The 17,353-nt window shown below is 30.9% G+C and overlaps 2 protein-coding genes across 7 annotated transcripts in view; one reads left to right on the top strand and one right to left on the bottom strand.

Annotated features, from left to right (window-relative positions):
- LOC134720934 (uncharacterized) overlaps positions 1-4,709 on the bottom strand; it is a 70,162-nt gene extending 65,453 nt beyond the window's left edge. The window contains exon 1 of the mRNA XM_063583520.1: positions 4,500-4,709. Coding sequence (XP_063439590.1) covers positions 4,500-4,667 — 168 coding nt within the window. The 5' untranslated portion in view covers positions 4,668-4,709. The remainder of the gene's footprint in view (positions 1-4,499) is intronic.
- A 4,132-nt stretch (positions 4,710-8,841) lies between these two features.
- The window catches only part of LOC134720933 (dixin-like), a 34,578-nt gene continuing 26,066 nt past the window's right edge, over positions 8,842-17,353 (top strand). For 2 of the 6 annotated variants that reach the window (XM_063583515.1, XM_063583513.1), the window contains exon 1: positions 8,844-9,484. In XM_063583515.1, the coding sequence (XP_063439585.1) occupies positions 9,044-9,484 (441 nt within the window). In that variant the 5' untranslated portion in view covers positions 8,844-9,043. Of the gene's footprint in view, positions 9,485-13,636; positions 14,278-17,353 lie in introns of those variants that run through there. The other 4 variants (XM_063583518.1, XM_063583517.1, XM_063583514.1 and 1 more) reach the window with 3 other exon arrangements.

Raw genomic sequence — 17,353 nt, 5'->3', positions numbered from 1 at the left:
CTATATAGAAAGTGTTGCAAATATAAACATCACACACATTCAAATGGACACCCCAGTGCATCAAGGGTTTTATTGCCTGACAATTCTTAATGACAAATTTTCTATTTAGATGTCATCTCACTAAAGAGTTTAAAATTAATAACTTTGTTTTACTTTAAGGTTTCTATACCAATGATTTCAAAATACAGACACCACAGATATAATCAATTAACTAAAGGACTCCTCAGCTGCATATCTAGAGTAATAAATTTGTTTCTAAAACAAAACATAAACCACGATTCACCTAAGTCACTTGAAGTGGTATCTCTGATAGTAATAAATATCCTACATAGAATATAAAAGTTCTGACCATACCAGGACTAAGACTTGTAGTCAGGGTTTCCGCTGGCGGTCGCCATTTTCGCAATTTGCGAAAAAATAATAATTGTGGCGATAAAAATTCATCATTTGCGAAAGAATTTGGCTAAAGAAAAATATAGAACGATTTATTTTCCTCCATCTTGTTTATTTACTTTTTTTCGAGTATCTCGGACTTTACCCAATCATACAATATTCGGAATTCTCCTTGACCTCATAAAGATTTGTACAGAAAATCAATAATCAGCTGATTGCATTTTATAGCTATCGACAACAAAGGACTAATTAATAAAGGTGTCGATTAATTTGTTTGACAAAATGATATGGTTAAATGGCTTCCGTTAAATGTCACATACAGAATTTATTTACCACTTAGACGCACGTGTTAGAGGCAAATTCTCGACGTCTCCTCTCCTTTTCACGATAGTTTAAAAGGAAAGCTCTTGTTGTTACGAAAAATGTGCAAAAGCAAGAACAATCTCCGATTTAAAACTGTACTTATCCTTTGACTTTAATATAGGTAATTGCAGGCCTGGGGTAATGGTAATTTGTAATTGTAATGCATTGTAATATTACTTTTTTTGGATGTAATGCAAAGTAATTTGTAATGCACATTTTCTGCATTACAATTACATGTAATGTAATGATTACTTTAGTTAAAAATTGATGTAATGCCTCCATTACAGTACATTACTTTTCATTACAAATTGGTTAAATAGATAAAATTGAAGAATATTGTATAATAAAAATAAAATATTAACAAAAACAAAGGAAAGTATGGAATGAAATTTTGTCACAGCTAATTACTGTATTAAATAAATTACATCAATCTTTAAAACACACATTAAGGTAAGAAATATAAAATGGTAAAAATATCAAGTCTTTGATCTTGGTTTCTGATATTTGTTTAATATGATATGGGAATATTTTGGTGTTAGGTGGTCTTTGAAAAATCTTATAAAAAAAATTATCAAACAAAACTATATAGATCACTGAAAAAAATATGAAGATGAAAATTTCATAATTCTATACACACCTTACATGAATTTCAATGAAATATTGAATATATCAAACAACATTTTTAAACCAAACTGTGGTTTGGGTCCTGTCTGTGTTGTTATTTCACCTAATTAATATCACAATGTTTTTATTGCAATCAAATCTTCTCAACTTATGTTTGTCCTCACAGAACCCTTAGGCATTTCACAAGATAATCCTTTAATGACACATTTATTATATCCCTTTGAAATCCTTAATGATGTCTTAATGATTAAGTGATCAATGTTAGAAACAAAATTATATGATAATTTATTTATTTTTTACCACCACCTAATTAGAAACTTAAAAGTGACTTTTTCAGTTTCATGCCTCCTACTACTCAATCAAAGGGTATAGACACAGGTAAGGTGCAGTACATGATGTTGACATCTACTTGTATGAGCCATGTGAAGAAATTTCAATCAATGCACTGGAATAATGGAATTCAAATTCAGTGTGCCTTTCTTCTTTGGTTAATACAGCTATCAAGTATTTAGCCATTTCCCACACATAAACTCCTGTAGAAAGGCATTTTAGTATTGCCGCAAAGGTGTACAGAACTGATCGCTGTTCTCTTAATGGCATCACATTTAAACCACGTATGATGATAAAGTGCAATGGACATATCAATTGACCAGTATTTGAAGTCTATGTACCTAACACTGTATACATATGTACATATACCTCTGTTTTTGAAATGCTTTTTGTTTTTATATTGAAAAAGTAATGTGTAATGTAATGCATTACACAGGCAAAGTAATTGTAATTTAATGCATTACATGTGAGAAAAAATGTAATTGTAATTGTAATTGTAATGGAAGAATCACAAAGTAATTGTAATGTAATGCATTACATTGCAATGTAATGGCCCCAGGCCTGGGTAATTGATTAGGGAGACTTCTTGAAATTCGTTTAAGTGACACACGTTTTTCAAGCATAGTTTTACGTCTCAACCTTTTCATTTACGATGGTCAAGAAAAGAAAACTGTTGTTATGAAGAAATATATTCAAAAGGTTGGGAACAACCCCTCTAATGAGAGTAACTCTTCAATGTTATGACTACACATGAAATGAGGGATCAATTTCATGTCATAAAAGCTTTTCTTTTGTTGTAAAAACAACTTCTTAGTTCAAAAGAGCACATCAGTATTTTTTCTTTTAAAGAAACTTTCTCTACGAACTATACTGGTTTATATACTAGTAATGAAAACATGGACATTATTTTTGTTATATTCTGGGACTTATATTTTCTGTATTATTAAAAGTGTAGTGACCCCTCATTTAGAAAAGTTGTTTAAAATACAATGAATATTTTTACCTTTTAAGTTAAAAACAAAATCTGTTGTTTTGAGTAAATGTTGAATGTTTATTCATTAAAAGTAGACTCTAAAATAAGTTTGAGAGAATAATCATAGACACAATGGGGCAAAATTACCTTATTTAAAGGAAAGGGGAAAAGGGGGGGGGGGGGGGGGGGGGGGGTAGAAAAAGGTAAATTTTAAATGATAAATATAGTAATGCTACCTGGCGAAAAAAATATTAAAGTGGCGAAAAATATATTGTTTTGGCGAAAGAGGTGGCGAAAAAAATAATTGACCCAGGGGAAACCCTGCTTGTAGTAAAAGGAATTATTCAAGTCATAAAGCAGTTCCACTTCAACTAGTAAGTAAACTAGACTTTTTACTAGTCTGAGATTACTCTGAGGACGTCCAACAACTGTATTGCCAAACGACTCCAGCTTAGTCTGGCAAAACAGTCGTTGGACGGAGGTGCAGACATCCACACATAAGACCTGTTTACATCATAACATGTACATTGTATATGCAACTCAGATTGTTTATCTTAGTACTAGTAGACAACACTCTTCTTTTGTAAAATTTAAAATCTTCTAATAATTGATCTTGTCTTTAGAAAATTCAAGTATGATGTCATATGTCCTGTCAAAACTTTTAAAAGGGTGTTTTGAAACTTTTTTTTACATTGGGGCAGAATGAAATAAATAAACTCATCATAGATACCAGGAATAAATTAAGTATATACGCCAGACGCGCATTTCGTCTACAAAAGACTCATCAGTGACGCTTGAATTCAAAAAAGTTTAAAAGGCCAAATTAAAATAAAGTACGAAGTTGAAGAGCATTGAGGACCAAAATTCCTAAAAGTTTTGCCAAATACATGAAAATTACATCAAACTTGACAAAAAGAAGATGTTCAGGTAAACATGGTAAAAGTGTCAAGTTTTTTGTTACTGCATACACTATTATTGAAGAAATATAGCCCTTGCCATTGACAAACTGTACATTGTCTTAACCTTTGAAAGACATAAATGACTTCAGAAATAGTCATGTAAACTAATGATGCTGGATAAGCCATTCAAAACACATATTTTCTGATTTCAATTTCATATCACTTTTCATAACAAACTCTACAAGAGAAATATCTATTCAAGTGAGAAATATACAACAAACCACATCCATAAGAGAAATTCAAGCTCTTTTTGAATAAATAAACTATATTAAGTTTTGATGATTTCTCATCAGTGATATATTGAGAGGAAAAATAAAGAACTGAAGAAGGCTAATGGCGAAAACATCTTGAAAACTCACACATTTATCTGTTTATGATTTAGCTTGAGACTTGAATGCCCTGCAAATATGCAACTGAAAAAATATCAGTCTATTATCTCTAGAAAAGAATTGAACTAAAAAATAACACAGAATTAATCACTTGTATTAATATTGATTTGAATGATGATGAGACTCAACTGCAAATGAATATCAACACTAAGATAATTTGTACACTTTCACAGTCTATAAATAAGACTGATGCAAGAAATGTACATTTCTTCAGCCATTTTGACTTGTCTGTTTGAGAAAATGGATTATTACCTCTCCAAAAATGCCAATAATTCTGCAATTCGAAAGAATTGTTAGCCATATGTATATGCATGCATTTGCTGATAGATTGAATTTTACTAGAATCAATATCTGAGAGCACGGAAATGCTTGCAATATATTAAATCTGACGAAATATGTACGTTTGTAACGGTAAATATCATCGGTGGAAGCCATTTTGAATGAGTGAAATGTAACAAGTTTAGTTACCTCGTCAGATTCCCCGCATAGTTCTCTGAATTGTCGCAACCCTCTGTGTATATTAGCAACCCATGCTAACACAGGATCCTGGAAATTATCAGCCTCATCGGCACCATATCTAACACCTAATCGGCCAAATCTACAGCCAGGACGACCGGGGAACCTCAGTCGCGCCATATTGTAGGGAAATCCCAAGAGGTGGCGCTGTATGACCGACTTTTCAAACCAAAACAAACTTGAAAATTATCGTTTCTCGTTATTATTTTTATATTTTTCGTGAATCAGTGTAAAAATAAGTCTGCATAGTAGCAATCAAAATGTTGGATTTTCTACTGCAAATTAATAGCTTCTCATTATAAGAATTTTATGCAAGAACACTACCCGCCAAAATGTATCAGTGAAAAACGGCGCGAGATTTAAATGAGTATTTTACAGAGCACCTGCAATGTTTTTGTTTTTATTTCAATTCGATAAAATTAAGACGAGTTCCCGAAAGAAAAGGGGACAACGAATTTATTTTAAAGATGCATACTTCTGTTTGTCAGTGTAACTGATAAATATACACACACAAAAAATACAATTCATGCAGGTGTATTCAGGCTGAGACTACTATAACTGTGTTATAGTAGTCTCAGATTCAGGATCCTTCCGTCATTATTTTAAAGATACCATTTTAAAATACAAGTGTCTATGTAGGCTAATCCTGAACAATTATCTTGTAATATATATTTCAAAGGCGGGTTTTCGTGGCAACAATTAAAATAGCATAATCCATTTTAGACTTAAATGACAAATTCGCAATAATAAATTCACGCAAATACTCGATCGAATTTCTGAATTAACCGTGATATCAATATACCCCTTTTCATCATTACACATGTTAATATCCCTTTTATGTATCCAGAGGCATCCCCTTTACTGAAAAAAAATTATTGACTGTAAATAAAATAAAATATACCTAGACCAGAGAATATATACTTTATGTCATAAATTTGTTGGTGAAGAATTTCATGTTTTATTTGTATGTCCTTATGATTATATCATTGTTAATTATAAAAACCATGCAATACTTACCTAGATATTATACTATTAATCCGCAATACATTAAAATGGAAGGATTATTGTCCATATGTAATATGGCAGTCTACTAATGGCTATCATATTTTATTAAGAAAATTTGCTTGTTTATTCTTAAATATGTACAAATGTTTTTCTATGTGTTTAGATAGTACTGCATGCATCATATCGTCATTCAATTGTTTATGTATTGACCTCATGTTACACATTTATGTGTCTGAGCGTTTTCAATAAATCTTGAATGACTAAAGCTTGACCGGACCGGGCCCCCTTTTAGCCAGTCAGTGGGCTGCCACTGGTATCGTCGGGCTACCCACACTACACGCAAATTGTTACATCATGGATCAGATGTTTGTAAGATCTTGTAAGTATACGACATCGACAGTAAATATGTTGTACGTCGTACGTCCGTCCGTTGTTCTTCATCGATATGTCTGTTGTCCGTTGCTGTACTTCCGTCAATATTCGTACGTTGCCTATTGTCTGTCAACGGAGTTTCCTTTAAATTAAAAATCTTCTCCTCTTCAACTACTAAATGGGTCTCCGTTATTTAAAGGTTGATCAATCAAAAAAATTGCCGTGTCTAAAAATCGAACATACATTTTGAAAGGTCAAACTATAGTTTCGGCCTATAAGATAAAGATAAAGATAAAGATATTTTATTTCCTAATCATAGGGCTTATAACAAGCAGTTAATCACACAAAGTAAAAATAAAAAGCCTTTCTCTCCCACTTGCATACACTCACACATACAACTATCGTTCTGATTAAGGATGATTGATTTAACAGTACAACATGTAAATGAAAAAATAGAATACATATAAAAATACCAATACAAATGTATTTTTTTATGAGGAGAGTCAGTTGCCTACATTGTTAATATATATGGAACGAAGGATAACTCTTACTGCCCAGAAAAGAACAATTCAAGTATATAATGTTACAATGAACTGGTGAGGACTATAAATAAGTCTTATAAGTTTCAGTTAAGCAAATATTTAGTTTCTCAATGTGTAAAATGAGGATAGCAATTCACATAATTTAGAGTTAAAATGAAAGCTATCGTTTGACATAAACCAAATAAGCAGATTACTATCAGATATTTGGGATAGATATGGGTATTTTGCAAAGAGTTCATCCAGAAAGGGTTTTCTTTCCTTATTATAAAGATTACATTTAAATAAAAAATGTTATATCTCTCAAACTGTAGCAATTGTTGAACAAACTAACATAATTGAAATGGTCAGAAAAAGTTTTATCTGCACTGTAAATGTTGGACAAATATGTCCACATTTTTTTGGCATTCCTTGCTATTGTGTTAAACAAAGGGCTCGTGACCACTGAACGATTAAGATTTCTTTTTGAATTTAAAATTATTAATTGTTGGGCAACTTAAAAATTTGAGTTCGAGTTATCTTCCGTTGATCACGATTGTTTTCCATCTGTAATGCATTGAACCTATTTTCAACACATGTATTACTGACCATTATACTTATGTTATTTTTAATAAAACGAAACAATGTTTTCTTGACAAGTATGGTAATTCGTATATATATACAAGTGTAAATTGCAAACATGATAAGCACGAAAAGCTAAAAATTCTACCAGAAATTTGGAGAACATCTTAATTTTTCATGTTTTTGAAGTATAATTCCCTCTAAATATTGATATGTATTACCTTGCTGTTGGTGTCTGTTATCATGAAAAGTACAGATATTCGTTTTAAAGTGTACATTGCAAAAGGTTCAGCACTAAAAAAAATATCTTCCATGAAAGGTGGGGGAAATATTTGCAGTCTGTGTTGGAGCAATTGTCCGTAAAATATCATGCATTATCATAAAAAAAATAAAGATGTTAGACTAAAAATTAAATAATAAAAATACCGAAGTCCAAGGAAATTTGTAAACAAAAAGTCGTTTATCAATTAGTAAAATTAATAGCTCAAGGACATTGAAGAATTTGAAACAACTTTCATATTCAAGACTTGAGTAAACTGAAAAATGATCAGCATGTTAAAACGATCTGTCTATCTAGGAGTTATTGCCACATGACTGTTGATTTTTTTTGGGGGCATTTTCTTTCAATTGTCTCAAAACTTTAGAAGCCTGCAGGTTGTAAGTGTACAAATGCAAAAAATGACCAACACGACAAGATCTATAACCTAAAAAAACCTGTTGATGTGTTTTTCAGTGAATTATTGCCCCAGACATACTTATAGGTACTTATAGTTGATTTCAAGTGCAGGATCCCTTAAGGTTCCTCTTCGCCAACCCTATTCTTAGGTCAGTGAGCCCCCCCTTGTGAAAAGTTTTGGATCCGCCACTGCATATGTAGTCTTTGCTCGAATGTTGCTACAAAGTAATGGAAAGTTCACACTCGAAAAATTGAACTCATCTCTTTGGTGTCAAACAGTCTGCACTATTCCTACTTTGAAATTTATATTACTAAAGTTCCGAATTTATAGAACATAAAAAGATCAACAGCACACTTATAGACGTATTATTTTAAGTTGGGTGGCGCGGGTTGGTGTGTGGTTTATAACATGAATGCACCTTGTGATCATTTTTAATACTAATATGCAGTTTAATAACAAAACACACAAACACGTTTTTTTTTTGTTTTTTTTTTATTTTCAATCTGTATGGTTTTGATTATTATTTTCGATCATTTACGGCGTCTTGTTTGATTGAAAAATCCTTTTTATCATCATGTCACTCATGATAATTGTTGATCATGCATCAGTTATATCAGCAGGTTGTATGGAACACCTTCCTATTAGTTTAAAGATATTAAAAATATCTCTTGTTCTATAATCTATATAACAATCTTTTGTTTTGAATGACATACCGTCGAAATGAGTAAATATTGACAAAAGAATGAAAAAAATTATGATCAGACACGAAGTCTCATTGTTATTTTTTTGTCTTTTATTGTAGTTCTAAATGTTTGGCCTTCATTAGAGAGTCTTTCAATGAAATCAATCTTTTTTTTTACCTGAACAAATTCTTTGTTATTATTTGACAATAAGAAGCTTATATACCTGGTTGATCCCACAATAGTAACAAACACTTTGAACCACTTTAGTCCCTCCTTTGCTACCCCCAAAGGTTATTTTACCTATTGTAAAGGGTACTACGAATACCCCAATAAAATATTGATGTTTATTGTTGACACGTTAACCTGCTTTCACAACAAAACATGTATAAATAATTAGTAAATCTCCTGTGGCGATCCCCAGTTTATTGATACTATCGCTTTATTTACTCTTACACAGTTGATTTCCGACCCACGACGCTCGTTGAAACATTTTCCATTGTGCCGTCCTGCACAAATTATCAGGGATCATCTCCTTTTAATCACTACATTGACCCATAGCTAGTGTCGTATATCAAACGCTACATGCCACAAATTATCGAGGCTTATCAATTTCATTAGTTTATAAGTCGTGGTCAGTTCAAGATGAAGGAATTGTTATAATGATGGATTTAAATTCATCCAGGAATTCAACTTTGAAAATCACAGGAAAATGTGAAAATTCTCAAAATAATACTGTGGATTTACGAAATGGTGTTAATATGTTTAAAGGTAATGGAATTTTAAATAATAATCATCATTATAGCAAAATTGTTGCCGAATCGAAATTCAGTGATGGAGACAAGAATTCTACAATTAATCCAGAATCTAAATTTTCACCGAGAGTAAAACAAGGAATAGAATTAAAGATATTAAAACCAGCGATATACAGTGATGTAAAATCTGTAACACAAAGTTATCTACGTTCTCGCGGGTCGACACCGTCACCACTGGCCACATCTTCAGCAAAAGAACAAGATTCTGATTCCTCTAGTTCAACCCTAGAGAGTTTACAGAGTGGGAATACAACATCTGATTCAGGCAAATCTGTAATACAGAAAAAGGTGAGTATTATGTAAAAAAGAGGTATTGCAAAAATTATGTATTTTATTTTGGTTTTACACTTTTTTCGGTGACCAATTGAGGACGTTTTTTTCTCAGTATTAACATACATCCTTGGATCAAAAGTACATGCATAGTCCCAGTTTCTTCTTTGTCAGAGAGAGAAAGAGTTTTGATGAAGTTATATGCATGACTCATATACATTAGTACGTTGGCCATGCAAAGTTTATATTTAGTATGAATTTGATCATTTTTTGGAATTAGTAATGTTTTAATCCAATTGCCTAGTGCAACTTACTATATTGGTATTTAAATATGACAAATGTTTTATAATTGTATTAATCATTGAACATGTATGCTTACACAATTAAAACATTAAATATTTAATATCTACTCATGCAAGTTATTGTAATACAAAAATCTGTATTAAATTAAATCCTTTATTTGTTCGTGTCGAAAGTTTAATTGTTCAATACAAATTCCTTAACGGAATAAAGTAAAAACAATTTGTTCGAGTTGACTTAGAAATTAAATATAATGAAAAATAAATAATAAATGAAAGAATCGATATGATTTTAGGTTATATGTCTTATGACTCTCTTATGGTCTGACCCTTGCGTCTGAGGCTGTTTTAAATAATTGATACATTCTTTAATAGTTGTAAAGGTAAAGAGAGTCTTTGAAAGTTATCCATTATAAGGCTACGGTTCATTTAACGGTTTCATGTCAGCGATTATAACCATTCCTTTATATAAACGATATTTAACAATTATTGTGGTGTTTTGAAAGCTAGAAATTGTTTCTTAACGACTTTTTAAATTTTCAAATACATTTTGTTTTCATGAATAGCTGCACATAGCTATACAAATGTATTTAATTATTTATTTTTTTTGCGTCAGAATAAAACAAGGTGTTAATCAATAGTATTGTTTAAAGATATGGCGTTTTGGTAAAGAATAGATCAATGTGAATTGAATTTATTCAAGGGAAAACGGTATTCTTTAACTTTTGAAAAAAATCCTTTAATGAATTATGAGTCCTTGAAATACCATTATATCTTCATGATCGTTTTTATCAAACATACCAGAAAAAAAACTGACCAGGGAGAGTGTCGCAATGTCAATGAGGTACATAGCCATCTAGACTAATACGAAACTGCTATATATTATAATCTAAGGACATGCTATGGACAAAACCTGACTATATCTAAAATAAAATATTATTAAAATACTAAAAGAACTATGTACAACTATTACGATACGTCACTGAAACTATCCCTATTCAGTACCCCTGATCGTTTTATCAAACACGTCCATTATATGTACATTAAGTTCGGGTTCATGTACACACTATCTGTGGACAACATAAAAACTCCATTTATTTAATTATCTATAATTATCAGTTAAAGATTTGTTATTCCCACAATTATGATGTCCTAACATTGTCTAGGGAACATAGTGGAGACATCAAGATCCGGTTTGACCACCTGATCTCGACAGGTGTTCACTGATACAGGTGAAAATTTGAAAAGTCAAATTAATGCATTTTTAAGATAAAAAATACAAATTCAGTTTACCGGATATTGAATATGATTAAAAGATAAAAAAAAAAAAAAAAAAATTTCCACATTTCCCATGGATTTATAAAATATAATTACAAAACATGTGAATTTTTTAAAAGATTTTTAATATTATTACAAAACAAATGCCGTTATTGTCTTCAAGATTTTGAATATTTTGTTTGTTTATAACGACTTACCCAGTATACATGGTATACACTTAAGGTATACAACTGACTGGCACTTAAACCTGAAGTATTATAACACCTAATAACGCTTAAAACAACGCTAGTTTCCCTCCTCGTCTCAAATTGATTTACTACAAGGACGTTGTTGCATGGGAGACAGTTAGTGATAAAATATTTCAGTTGGTTGTTAAGAAAGAGGATCGGAGATTTTAACGGGTTCCCCTTACAATTACTAAATAAAAATAACACTTTATACATCTGTTGCATCCTACGGACATACTCTGTGTTGAAGACCCATTGACAATCTGATCCGAGTTCTGTATTTTAATTAGACCCCCCCCCCCCCCCCCTCCCCCCGAATTGGTGGCATTTTGCTGTTTTCTGCTTTTTGGTCAGGTTGATGTTACGAATGTCTCTTCAACGCAATTCCCATTTCCATTCATAATTTTAAAGACCGAAAAATTCATAGTATATAACTTATTTCATGTGTCAATCTTTTTTTCACTTAAAACGGGTCTTTGGTAAAGCAATGCTGCAAGGATTTGTATAGTAACACTTACTATACAAATCCTTGAGTAAAGAATTCGTATTTACCCTGTTAGATCCCTTTGTATCTTCATGTACTATGTTTGGTGTCGTTGCCTCAAATATCCTTAACAACGGATTTGAAAAGAGTAACATGATGGAGTGGAACAAACTTGTCACGTAGCCTTACTACTGGTAACCCGATTTCACCCTCTTATCTCAAATAAAACTCAGGGTTGATTTTTCAGTTTTTATTAGAATGTATATATTGGGTTCCTGCGTATTTTTGTATAGAACATGGACATTTATCTTTTTGTCTTTTACAGAACATATTTCTTTAAAATAGATATTGCTAGATCAGTAGATGCTTGAAATTCTTAACGTTTCAAGTTCTGCTATGTTTACTAGTATCTTAGGTTGTAAACATTTTATGACCGAATTTATACTTGAATTTCCTTTTGGTTATTCATTTAAACGGGATACTTGTAGATAACCAAAAGGTTTTCAAGGACTCTTGTAACCTAAACGATTTATAACAAGTTGTTTTCACATTTTAATTTGGGTTGCTTCCCCTTCTCTTCAACATCGTGAGATTTCTTACATTTCTCTGGTTTTCAATTTCAGTCAGATCGTTTATTTTTGAAAATCAGTAAAGTAATCACTTGGCGCCGAATATCAAATTTTGTTATATTATTACTTATGGGCATATATATGTCGGTCTCGCATTTCTTATTTATTAGATATTCTCTCAGTATATTGTCATCCCATTATTCTCCATTTTTTGTCTTTATTTCTTTATACTTTATATTTTTGCTATATTTCTTTATACTTAATTTTTGAATATCTGCACCTTTGACAGTTATACTCTATTCTGTAAATTCCATCCAGACCTTCATATGTGTCTCCATATACTGAAACCGGTCCTGGCTCTAAACGTTGCACGTTTTTATACATGTTATAATTTTCTGTGTTTTCAAAAATGTCAATTTCTGTATTAGTTTACTATAATTATAGTATTTTGACAGTTTACTTGTTCGATTTTATAAAATGTGATTTTAAGTAAAACCAAAAAATAAAAACTTTTATTCGTATACAAAAAAAAAATTATCATACTATATATATCAGTCCAGTCCGGGACTCCCTCTGACTTTACTTACACCAGAGACAAATAATACAATATTGAATTATGTGCCTCTGCTTGCTTTACACCAGGGACTTGTATTGCAAGTTTCTGCTTACACTGTATTTTCACAATTGCATTATGTAATTTTACAGTTCTTGCTTATTTTTTTTGCCGGGTTTTCGGCTCATTTTTTACAATTTAAAAACTGAAGGGATTTTTTTTTTCTCTCTTTCGGGAAAATGGCATACCACAAGAAAAGATAATTCTTGGTACTGGTTATTTACTGTCCCATGCAAATTTCATCAGAATTCGGTTCAACAATAAAGATAAAATAGGGTTATGATAGGGTTTACAAAACACTGAAAAAATCCGACATGAAGGGCCAAAAAATAGCGAATAAAGGGGAGGGATAATAGCAAAGTGATACAAAAGTAAATAAAATAAAATAATGGAGTGCTAAATACAAAGGAAAAATGATAAAAATACAGAATTAAATAAGAAAACAGAATGTACCCCCTCCGAGTCAAAAACCACGACTAAAGGAAGGTGACGCCTAAAAGTAACAACGCGGAAATTTATCATATCTTTTCGAGACAGCACTCTTTGCAAAATACTCTCTAAATTATTTGTGAAATAATTAACCTTTCTATTTTTATTGAAATCCGATTAAAAGAAATGTAAATGATAAGCTATACATTCTGATTGTCACCTTAAGTATGATATCTTGTGTACATATTTTTCTATTTGGAGATTATTAAATTAAAAACAGCGCCATCTTTCGGACACAGGTTGTTGCGAATGATTTGTTTACATTTTTATTCACACAAAAAATATGGTATTTCAGTGATATGTAAAGAACGAAAACTAACATGAACATTTGTTTGCACTTGATAATCTTTGGATATGTTTTTGTGATTGACATGGAGTAAATTTTGAAAGTTTAACCTTATTAAAATAGACTATTGATTCGAATGTGAGTCGGATAACCGACGGATCGATGACTTGATTTGAATATGATTGTGAACATTCCTTTAAACCTGCAGTGAAAATCAAATTACTCTTTTTTATCTAAATTTCCCGTCAGTGATAGAATGATGATTCCATGCTTCCAGTTATAATTTTGTGAAGTTTGTTTATATGTAAGCAGTAAATAACAGTAGACCTGTCTGGGCTGAAGTGGCAGGAAAAGGCATATCCTTGGAACACATAACCTTTTCCTGTTTTCTGTGTATTATATATTGTATACTTAAAATTGTCTATCTCAATGTGAAATGAAATATGGTGTTTTATCATCTATTTCGACACCCAATCCTTACATTACAAGTAAAATCAATCTGAGGAATGGCATCCCCTGCAAAGTCACCAGACGAAGAAGGATCAAAGTCATGGATGGAATGGAGAGTAAGATCTTTTTGTAAATGATAAATTTCAGTTTTAGAAATTAGTTTGTGTCATGAAACTAAGAATAAGATTTCGATAATTTTTTAAAAAAAATGCTTTCAGTTTGCATCCAAGAAATGAAGAACAATATTAATCAAGACCCTGACTTCATCTTTTGCTTTCAAAAGGAGCATAGAGTGGGGTGCCCATATTCACCGTGGACACAATTTCGCCGTTTTATGATTTTGAGGTGTAAAAACTTCAATAGAAGAAATATGCCGGTAAATTATATTTTAATAACAAATATGATTATTTTTTAAACTGAGACAAAATTTCGGCACTAACAGCAATTGACCGAAAAACGAACAACAATTTTTCGGCCAGTTTCCTAAATGAAAAACACGATTTCAAAGAAGTGTTTCTTAGTAATTCTTTGACTGATTGCCCCAAATTTCACATTTCTTTAAAACTTTGAAATGTCTGCTTTTCATCTATAATGAAATTGATTGGATAAACATTGTTTAAAGCTGCAGTTATTTGGTTTTTAATATATGTGTAAAAACGTGAATATGTGTCCCCCTTTGACAAAAAATCAGCAAATTTCAAACACCCTTTAATCAAACTTTTCAGATGAATTTTTTCAAACAAACATGTTTTCAAGGTAAGAAATATTTTGCATTGGAAGTTATATTCATATAGAAATATCAGTATACTACAAAAACATAATGACAACCCAAGACAAGACAAGACAAATACTTTATTAGAGTCTCACCTCAAAATTGGCATACATTTATACATTAATAAAATAACAATAATATTTAAAACAACATAAGCCACTCTAAAAAGAGTTATGAGAGACTATAAAATTTCTAAAAAAACACATTATTATCTACAATTATATAAAATACCTTTTCTTTTTAATAATACATCATACATTTGTAGCAGATTTTGGCTAAAAAGTAGCACACATTTTCATCAGTGAATAAAAATGACTTGAACATAAACTGTAGAAAACATGGAAAGATATGGCGAAAATGAGCACCCTACTCTATAAATGTACAGTGCAATAGTTGATTTGGGTCATACTTACATTTACCTATATGAGTCCTGTGAGAAGTTTTAACAACATTGCAGTCTTTTAAACATTTCTGGTTGTTTCTTTCTTTTGGAGATTTTTCTTCTAAGTAAAAGGATAGTACATGTACATGTACATGTATATATACATTGTAAAGGAGCTAACACTTTTGCACAATGTTGGATTTCAAAAAGTTGTGATGATCATGATGATAAATAAAGGAAACATGCACCAATTATAAACCTGTAGAAGACCTACATGTACATCATAGAAACATAGTGACTTCTATTACCATGCTTACAGTATTTCTATCAAAATATGTAAAAGAATTGATTGATCAAAACCACAAAATTCATGATTTTATATGTTCTTGCAATTGACATAGTGATACGTACTTGTAAATACATTGCATGTAGATTTTGTTTATATTATATATACATGTACATGTATATTCAATAATTGTCAATATTAATATTTCCAGTAAAACAATACATACTTTTTGTACAATAATGGAATCAGGCTTGCTGTCTGATTCTGAAGACACAATATTTTTCTAGAGTTTTAACCTAAATAAGAAGAAATTTTGCCTAACTGATCTTACAAATCTTCTTTTGGGAAAAAGTCTTGATTCTTATTTGTTAGTTGTTAAAACATAATCCTTATAGATGTACATGTACATTTACTGTCATTGTACATGTATATGTACCCTGCACATATGATGCATTCTTGTTTATAAGGAAAACAGGAAAACAAGTGTTGTTTCTAGATACACATGTACATGAACCTGAAATGTTCCATCCTTCTTTTTTTAAATCTGCTTGGGAAATGAGAATAACAGAAAATATTTACACATTAGGCTGACATACATTTTGTACAATGAATGAATAAGTTAATTCCTTGGTAAAATTCCATATTTGTTAATGCTATATAGGAGTGACATTTAGTTCAGGTCAAATGAATAATCTACAAGGTGCAGCTGTATTGGTAAAATGTTTGATCATTGTTTGGAATTGATCAAGAAGTGAAATTGATAAATAATTGTCCGATTTCTGTTGATATGTATACAATGCTGCAAATGACATGGTAGAAAGTAATGAGATTGATCTCCACAGGTGGTCTTTTGCCTCATTTTACACCTGTTTGGAGATATTGTTGAAAAATTATTAATTATCATCCCGGTGTCATTTTAAAATTAATAACACTGACTACAGTGTATTGTACATGGTACTCTTTTAATACACTTACAAATTGATGCTTGGGAAAATCTCTTAAAATCGTGAGAACATTTGCAAACATTATGAATAGGAAGATAATTTTACATTTTTAACAAGATTTAGAAAATATTATTAAAAATTTAATAATATGCCTTTAAGTGATATTTGTCGGCAAGTGTCTGAACATGCATTTTACTTGAATAACACTTTTACTGTTTGAGTTTTAAATGAGTAAACACAGGTATTTAAAGTGTTCTTAGTTTAATTTTATTAGTATATTTTCTAGATTGACATCATTTTTTTGTAATTTTCACTTTAGAATTCAGACAGACAAGAAGAGATAACCCCTAACCTAAAGGACTTTTTAATGGTTTTGGGAATAGAACACTACATTATATTATAATACAATACTTTGATATTTAAATGGAGTCTTAAAATTTGAACAATGTGTTCATTCCTAAGACGGGTCAATCTGGCCTGCCATTAGCTTTGAAAGTAAATCTGGCTGTTATGTTTGTTTAGAAAATAAAGTTGTTTGTCCTCTTTTGTTATGGATAAAAGTATTTTAGTCCTTTAACAAAAATCCTATTAGTGCTTGTTATGTTTCGTTAAACATAGTATAATATCAAAAGAAAGGCATGAAAGATTTTATGTTATATTTTTCAAGGTAGTTTAATCGGAAATAATTAGATTAAATCAAGTCAATATTTATAGATTTCATTTAGGGCATGTTCACAATTTAAATTGTTCATTTTTTTTTTATCAAACATGGTCAAACATATCAAACAAAGTTGAAAACTTTTATGTA

Source organism: Mytilus trossulus, chromosome 6 (assembly GCF_036588685.1).
Source record: "Mytilus trossulus isolate FHL-02 chromosome 6, PNRI_Mtr1.1.1.hap1, whole genome shotgun sequence".
Lineage (NCBI taxonomy): Eukaryota > Metazoa > Mollusca > Bivalvia > Mytilida > Mytilidae > Mytilus > Mytilus trossulus.
Note: the sequence above shows the minus strand (reverse complement) of the source record. Positions and strands in the feature narration are given on the sequence as shown.